At 45.1% G+C, this 8,792-nt stretch overlaps 1 protein-coding gene across 1 annotated transcript; it reads right to left on the reverse strand.

Moving 5' to 3' along the window:
- Window positions 1–1,712: 1,712 nt before the first annotated feature.
- Window positions 1,713–5,004, reverse strand: LOC111094597. The gene is made up of 4 exons (XM_038529575.1): window positions 4,867–5,004; window positions 3,620–3,725; window positions 2,957–3,070; window positions 1,713–2,214 (listed from the first exon to the last, which is right to left on the reverse strand). Exons 1-4 carry the CDS (start codon window positions 5,002–5,004, stop codon window positions 1,931–1,933), a joined length of 642 nt encoding a protein of 213 aa, XP_038385503.1. The 3' UTR covers window positions 1,713–1,930.
- Window positions 5,005–8,792: the final 3,788 nt, after the last annotated feature.

The raw sequence follows: 8,792 nt of genomic DNA on the forward strand, positions 1-8,792 counted from the left end.
TACAAGATAAAACCTTTCTAGGAAACAGAGCCCAGATGTCCCTGAGGGCTTCATGCTGCATATTCTCTGAATACATCAGTCCTGAGCTAAAGATGCCTTAAGGATAATGATGTATTTAGGATAATATCTGCACCTTTCTGAGGTGCAGATGAGGGCCTGATTTAGATGACTTTGATACTAGATTGTTTGGAGATCTATATTTTTAATACATTTGAGCCAGAGGAAAGAAGAGAAGCTGTTCATGTTCCTAAATTTTCTCTCTCATTCCTCGTTCTCTTTTTAAATTCCCATTACAATGTTTTGTTTTGGAGCCTGTGCGGTGAAGTCCCAGAGACCCAAAGGAGACTGCAAGCCTGTTCTAAAATTGCTCAACGAATAGCAATTGTCACAAAAGGACATTATTCTGCAAAGCCAGTATTGATAGCCCCAGCCTCCACACCTCCTGTGACGACTCATGCCATCACGTGTAAGATTAGAAGTGCAGCTGAGGGTATGGATCCCATAGAGGTTCCTGGGAAGCATACTCCTCATATAATCCAACTGGCCATTCACAGTTGACACTGTCACTTGTAAACCTTGGAGGAACTGTGCCTTGCAGTGGCAACAGGACCAGTCCTTGGCAGGGGCAAATCTAAACCCGCCTCCCTAGACATAGTGATCAGTGGTAAATCTCATATAGAATCCTTTTAGTTAAAAGTCTGTTTCTCACTTGCTGAAAACTTTCTTGTCCGTTAGGCAGATGGACCATGTGCCTATATATCAAAAGTTGTGTTAGACATTAGGGTGCATAAATTGATAAGGAATGTTATTATCACTAAGGGTTCATACCTTTTTGATGTGCTTGCAGAGATAAATGGAGCCCCAGAGCTGGCATGGGAATAGTATAAAACTCATTGCCAATAAGGTGGATATTTTCTGCTTATGTCTATAGCATCTATTCCACTACAGTCCCCTGATAGTCCTTTGGTCCAGTTATGTCTGCCCATGCTCAGATTTTGGTGGAATTGACTTCTAAGCCTAGCTCCAAGGGTATATACTGACTGGGCCAATCAATCAATGTATCTCATCCCATGACCATGGTCATTGTGTGGAGAAAGGCATGTGTTGCTGGCTTAAACCAAAAGCAGAGAAGTAATCTCAATTTATGCATAAGCCCCTAGGAAAACCCACTTCCTTCTCCTCAAATGAGAGGTATAAAGGCATATAATTTGAAACTGTGGTGGTCATTTGGCTACTGTGATAGGATAAAGATGACACTGTGAGAGGCAGAGCAGAGAGACAGAAAGAAATTAAGTTTTTCATGGTAGCCCTGGAAATGCTGGGTCAAACTTCACCTGAAGGCAAATTCTCTATGACTTTTTAGCTTCCTCAGCCCATAAATTGTCTTTATTGTTTCAGCTGGATTTTCCTAGCATTTGTAACAAATGTGTCCTAACTTATGGTGTAAAAAAAAAAAAAAAATAGAGGAAAAAAAATAGAGGGATGCCTGGATGGCTCAATTGGTTAAGTATCAGACTCTTGGTTTTGGCTCAGGTCATGGTCTCAGGGTTGTGAGATCAAGCCCCACATGGAGCTCCATGCTCAGCGTGGAGTCTGCTTGAGATTTTTTTTTTTCCCTCTTCTCTCTCTGCTTGCATGCATGCATGTGTGCACACAGTCTCTCTCAAATAAATAAAATCTTAAAAAAGAAATAAATAGAGGGTACAGGATAAGAAAATTGGTAGGTGATATTCCATATGTCTCCAAGAAGCACAGAGAAGTCAACAATGTATAGGCAACCAAGGAGAGGGAAAACCAGTGTGTGAAAGTGATACAGCTCCCTGAGGATACCCAGCATCTGAACTGCTTCCCATGCTTGGGGATCTCCCACTATCAGAAGAATCCTGGTGGAAGGATATACCTCCCACTCTAGAAGCTTCCTCCATCCAGATTAGGGTGGGGCCGAGTGATTGATGCTCAGCAAATCATATGCTCCCAATGGGCTCAGGATGCAGGACAGGCAATGCAGACCAGTAGGAAAAGCTGCAGGAGCTAGTTGGTGCATTCCAAAAGTAGTAGAGCTGGTGCCATTGTTCAATGATGTAATGATAGCGTTGGTGTCCTCACCTGGTAGGTGCCTGGTGTTCCTTGATTCCAGCTTGTTTTCCAAGCTTGATTTTTTGCCTTTCTGGCAGTTTTCTGAGCTATGTAAGAACTGCAGAATAGATCTCTTTTCTGTCAGAACAATGTTTACAGGTGAGGAACCCCACTCTCCCAACTGAATAGCCAAAGTGAAGAGCAGTACTACTAGGAAAGAAGAACTTGTCAGGAGAGAAGGATATGAATGTCTCTTGGAAAGAAATAGCCTCCTTATCAAGTGCAAGGGATATGGGAACAGACATACCAGGATTGAATCCCAGCTCTGTCACTTACTGCATGAGTGGCTGTGGGCAAGTAGCCTAACCTCTCTGAGCTTCCATGTCTCATCTGTAAGAGGAATGTGGCAGTAGGACCGAATGTCCAGGACCTTTGGGCTGGCATTCTTAGTCCAGGTTCTGGCACAGACCTGGTCTCTAGGGAATAGTAACTATTGTAAATACTGTATTTTATGAGGTGACCTTGCTCACAAAGAGCCCCATCACACCTTTTGTAGTATACTTGTCCTCACCCTTTACTCTTCATTCACAGCAGAAAATACTTCTGTCGGGCTCCCTGCATGGCATGGAGGCTGCTTCTTTCTCTGCCCCACCCCCCACCCCACCGCGTGTGTGTGTGTGTGTGTGTGTGTGTGTGTGTGTGTGTGTCATGAATAAATAAAGTCTTCAAAAGAAAAAGAAAATACTCCTGATGTGCAGGAGGAGAAATTTAAGTTGGATCCAGGCAGATGTATGCTGGTAAATGTTTAACAACCAGCTCTCCAGGGAAATAAAAGCACTGATTTGTAGCATTTACTGATTTCCACGGTGTAAATACTCACCGTGACTGATTTCAAGCAGCCAACGTGATTTTGCTAAACAGGGAGGTAGGAAGAGATGTGCTCCATCAGCTCTCGTGAGCCAGCGCTGGTATGCCCGGACCCAGGGAAAGCTATCTGCAAATGTCGGGGAGTGGGGAAAAAGAGGTCCTTCCTGAGCCCTGGGCCAAACTGTCAAATAAAAGTCCTTAAAAACTGTCGACAGAATAGGGGTGGCCATACAACTTGAAAGTTCTGTTTAAATGATAACCTTTAACAACCCCATACTTCCAGCCAGTCAGCTTCCAGGGCCTGGCTATTCCCTTTTTAAAATGTCTCCTGCATTTATCCCTCCCTCCTTCCCTCCCTCCCTTCCTCCCTCCTCCCTTCCTCCTTTCCTCCCTCCCTCCTTTTGTCTTCATGTCCACCATGGCCCCACCACCCATGGGCTCAAGATGTCCACTCTGAAGCTCGATTCCCTTCATTCTGTACTATAGTGGTCCAGGTGTGCCCTCCCCACTCAAGGTTTACTGTCCTATGGCTTCAGGTTTGCTGTCCTGTGCACTGTAAAGGCTGCTGTCTGGCAGGCTCCACTCAGTTAGGAAGCAGTCTAAGTTTCATATTTACTTCCTAACTATAAGTTCTTGGGCAAATTACACAACATTTTCTGAACTTTAACTTCTTTACCTCTGAGATGAAGAACTTGCTCAGGGCTGTTTTGAAGATCAAACAATTCTGTAAAAGGCTTAGGATAGCCCACGGTCCATTGTAGAAGTTGAATTGGATGCTGGCTCTGTGGTGATGATGATAATGATAATGATGATGATAATGATGATTTCTGCTACTCCTGATGGTAAATGCTAGCTAGTGGAAGGATGATCTTTCCTCCACCTGGACCTCCACCCAATTCTCCTTTGCCATTCCTTCAGCTTTGTTTCTTTCTTTTATCGGACACACTTTTTCTCTGCACTTATTATTAGCTCCTTTTCCTCTGAGTTTCTGAGGCAATTACACCCCATCATGGAATATTTAACTCAGAAGTGTCCCTTACTGTTCTCTGTTGATGTGCAGCCTGTTTTCCTGGCTCTTCTCTAATGGGCTTGCTGGGAGTGGCCTGTCTCCTTCACTGTCTTCCCTGAAGGGTCTTGGATCAGCAACCACAGAGCAGCAGCCAAAGTGACGGATGCTGTTAACGACCTGGGACTGTGCCTGCTATTGTACCTGCATCATTCCATTTTAATCTTTCCACTCAGCCAGTATTGATTTGAGCTCCAGCTACATGGTAGGCCCTGGGGTTATATGGTGGATGAGACAAGAGCCTCTATCTTCCAAGAGCTTACCGTGTACTGAGGGGAGCTGCCCTCAAACATGTGATCACCCAAATGAAGTTACATGGTGGATGGTGACAAGTGCTAGGGAGGGAAAGAGGAGGCTATGAGAGAAGAATAAAACAGGAGCCTGATATGGATAGGCACAGAGGTCAAGGTGGGAGCAGCTAAGTTAAAACTGGAAGGAGTTATTCAAGAGAGTTTCTAGGAAGAGTTTCTAGGAAGCTGGCTCACTAGGTGATGAGTACAGTGGTTCAGAGTGCTGAGGACAATGGAACAGCTGGAGGTCCTATTAGGAGGGACAGAGCAGCCCTCACTGAGGGATGTGCAGGTAGCTCAGGGCCTCCTAGGCTTCCAAGGCGGTTTGGATATTTTGGTCTCTATCCTAAGGGTGGGAAGCCTTTCATCTTCTCAGAAATCTTGTGAGGTAGCTGCTATTATCAACCCTAGTTTACCACAGAGGAAACAGAGGCCCAGAGTGATTAAGTAACTTGCCCAGGGTCACACAGTTAGTTAGCAGCACAGCCAGAGTGCCAGCATTGCCCAACCTGGCCAGGATGCCTCTAGTGTTCAGCAGCCACCCACCAAGTAACTGCTAGTACCTACCGGTCCTATCCTTCTCGCATGCTCTTTGGAAAGGGTTCCGTTAGTGAGACTTTTCTCTGGGGATGGCCAGCCTGGGGCCTCCAGGAAAGTGAAAAACCAGTTTGATGGGAGTGAAGATGTCAGCAATTCTGATGTCATAGCTGGGTGTTTACACTGCGTTGTCTTCCAAACACTTGATCCCATGGTCACATCCATTCCCAGCCTCTGCAGAGCTCAAAACAAACTCTGTGTTTTGTTTGTCAGAAGTCTGAGGCTGTTGGACCAAGAAAAGGAGGCAAGAGTTTATGATGAGCAGTACAGTCTTGAGGGGTTTAGCTGGGATGGTGTTGGCCAAGAAGCCTAGGCACAAAGGAGCCTGAGGAAGTCTGATGGAGACAGGATGTGCTCAGGAATCTGAAAAGGCAGCATTTGTCTTCTCAACAACTCTGAGCCCCCTTCAGTCTAAGACCTCCTTCCTTTCTCAGTGACCCCTGGGGAGATTAGGTCTGGAGCCCCTTCCTTAGGCCCCCTCATGGTTCCCAGCCTGCCTCCAGTGCCCCTCCCAGAACATTAAAACTTACTTAAGATGCTAATAGGTGATAATGACACCTCCCAGGGCTTGGGACCCAGGTGGTAGTTAAGGGTGGCAATTTCAGGCACCAAATGGAGGTGGCCTTTTGGCCCCCCTCAACTCATCCTGTCACTCCATGGAGATAACTCCATTTATTTCCAGTCTTCTATAGCAGGGAGATTTCTTTTCATCTGTCATTAAACCCTGCTGCATGTTTTGTGGAGAGGAAGAAGCTTACAGCTCAGTGGGAAAGAGGGGCCATCGGACCTGTGAGAGGAGGGATGAAAATGAGGCAATGAAGCCTCTTGTTCCCTTCCTGCCAAGGAAGGTCCCTTTGTTCACCCAGAGCCTAGCCCTTCAGCCACAACAGAGGCCCTTGGGTCAGGAGGCTTGCCCTCTTTATGGCCTTCTAATGAACCTTTCTTCCGGCCACTTGAGCAAATGCCCCTGCCTGCATGGGAGGGGCAGCCCCATAGCTCTCCTGTTGGTTTGCCCGAGGACCCCTGCCCCCAGCCTTACCAGTGAAGAAACTAGCACCTCGGAGCTGAAGAGGAGGATGTGCCCAAATTCCCACCCACTCTTTTGTGTGAAGGGACAGAAACATTTCCTTACTCCCCAGCCCTAAGGAGATACTCTCAGTGCCTTTCTCTTTGTTGTTTGGTTATCTGTAGGGTCACAGCTTTCCCAAGATGTGTGTTTTAAGCTCTACCATCATTTTGTGAGGGAAGTGGGCCTGAGGTTTCTATAATGCAGAAATGGTGTCAGCAGGTGCCAGGAGCCACTGGGTCTCCCCGCCCACATGAACACACAGGAGCCACTGGGCCCTACATACACATAAACTCAGTCAGATGCTGGATGCAGAGCCTAAACTCCTAGCCGTCACTAATGTGGAATTTAAAAATGTTTTTCCTGAGGTGCCTGAGTGGCTCAGTTGGTTAAGTGTCTACCTTTGGCTCAGGTCATGATCTCCGACTCCTAGGAGTGAGTCTTGCATCAGGCTCCCTGCTCCGTGGAGAGTCAACTTCTCTCTCTTTCTCTCCTTTGCCCCTCCCCCTCATGTGCTCACTCTCTCAAATAAAATTTAAAAAATTTTTCCCTAATTGTTTATTATGAAGAAAGCCCTAGGGTAGGCACTTAGGGCATTTAAACAGGAGTAAATGAAACCTGTTTCCTCCTCATTTCCTAACTCAGGGAGTTAATGATAGCAAGGGCAGCCTGGGAAGATGAGTAAGACAAGTCCAGACATGACCTAGTGCTGGAGAGGGCAGAGTACGTGCCATGGAGAAGATACGCAGAGGGCCTTCAGTACAGAGGACGGAGAAGCCACATCCGTTTGGGAGACTCAGGAAGTCAGGAAGCATTCTACGGAGTCTGTTGGGTGGGGGATGGTTTGCAAAGACAGATCTGTTTGTGGCAAGGTCCTAGGGGATAAGGAAAGACCAGATTGGAGCAAAAAGGTGCATCTGATGCCCGAAAACTGCAAAATAAAGACAGAATCAGAGCCAAGGTAAAAGCACCTGACCACAACACACAAACCCTTGATTACTGAACCTTGTAGTTTAAGACAATGGGCTCTGGACTGCATGAATTCTAATTTCTTTTCTAGCATTTAACCAGTACTATAATCAAGACAAATGGCATAAACCCTCCACCATATATTTGTTTCCTTATCTGAAAAGTGGGTATAATTCAGGGCGAGGACAAGGTAAGGTGGACAAGGCATTTTCCTGGAGTATGACACAGGTAGGCCAGGTAGAGAGGTGCCCCCCCAAAAGCTTAGTGATCATGATAAATGGGAATTTAATGCAATATTTTCAGAGTCAAAATCAGTGCAAATAATCCATGATGAACAAAATACCAAAAAAAAAATTTTTTTTTTAAGATTTATTTAGGAGAGAGAGAGTGGGAATGGGGAAAAGGGGGCATAGGAAGAGCGAGAATCCCAAGTAGACTCGCTGCTGAGCTCCAAGCCCAATTCGGAGCTCAATCTCATAACCCCAATACCATGACCGTGGTGTCTGGCAAGGGAGTACTATTCCTATATGGCTCTATTTACTGATGAGGATCTTACTGAGGATCTTTTATATATATATATATATATATATATATATATATATATATATATATATATATATTTTTTTTTTTTACTGAGGATCTTTATACTTAGTATAAATCAGTACAATTGACTTCCAATCAATTAGTTTCAGATTAATCCTGAAAAGAAGTAACAAACATAATAATAACTTTAATAATTAATGTATCTCTAGCATCCCTACTTGTAATAATCGCATTCTGACTTCCTCAACTAAATATCTATGCAGGTAAAGCAAGCCCTTATGCGTGTGGTTTTGACCCTATGGGATCCGCATGCCTACCCTTTTCCATAAAATTTTTCTTGGAAAAATTAATTGTAATGAATAAGGCTTGGAGTATGTGTTTGTGTTTTCCTGGACCCAGTCCAGAATTAAGAGTTAGACACTTAGCCAATTGATCCACCCAGGCACCCCCAAAATGTCAAAGATTTTAATATAGCGGGGCCATACCGAGCCATATTGGAGCCTAAGGAAAAAGGGAAAATCTATAATAATGATTCTATTTTTATTAAGGTAAAGGCTTATCCTGGTCCTGGCTCTGATAATAACACTAGGCATTGGGTATTGGGGGGATTAAATGAGATAAATGCATGTTGAGTGGTTAGCATGGTGTCTGGCAAGGGAGTACCTCAAAGAGTCTAGGGATCCAAGGCCTGTGGTTGGGGTAAGTTGGAGCTGCATGAACACCTGCTCTGTGACTTTGCAGCTGTGAGAACTGGGCAAGAGCCTGCGTCCCCATCTGTAAACAGTGGGTGCATCTTTTGGGTAGCCTGAGATAAAAGGTGCCTCATACAGTGCTGGCGTATAAAGTCAAAGACTCATGCTTGCAGCCCCTACCTGTGTTAGCCAGCCAGTATACCTGTACACAATAGGTTTTCTGGTTATTTCTGGTGAAGTATTATGTTTGCTGGCTGTTTTTTTTTTTTTTTTTTTTAATGTTTCATTTTATTCAACATTGAGGTAAGGGAGTTAGCTCTATTCTATGTTCCTAACTGCCAAGCCCTCACTTCTAGCTCTTCTTTCTCTGTGGCATTCAGTGCCACAACCCTCTGTGTTGCTGCTCCTGACCAGAATGTGAGAGATTTCATACCCCGCTGACTGTGGCCCTGTCTACCCCTACCCCTTTTCTGACCAGGCCAGTATGGGTTAATACCAGGATTATTTGGTGGCATTATCATTTGAATGACATGACAGGGGACCTTGCCTGGCCATTGCTGGCTCTTACTCTCCCTTAGTCTCCATTTTCCCACCCTGCTATCCTACCTGCCCCTCCAGTAGAAATG

This window comes from Canis lupus, chromosome 2 (genome assembly GCF_011100685.1).
Source record: "Canis lupus familiaris isolate Mischka breed German Shepherd chromosome 2, alternate assembly UU_Cfam_GSD_1.0, whole genome shotgun sequence".
Taxonomy (NCBI): domain Eukaryota; kingdom Metazoa; phylum Chordata; class Mammalia; order Carnivora; family Canidae; genus Canis; species Canis lupus.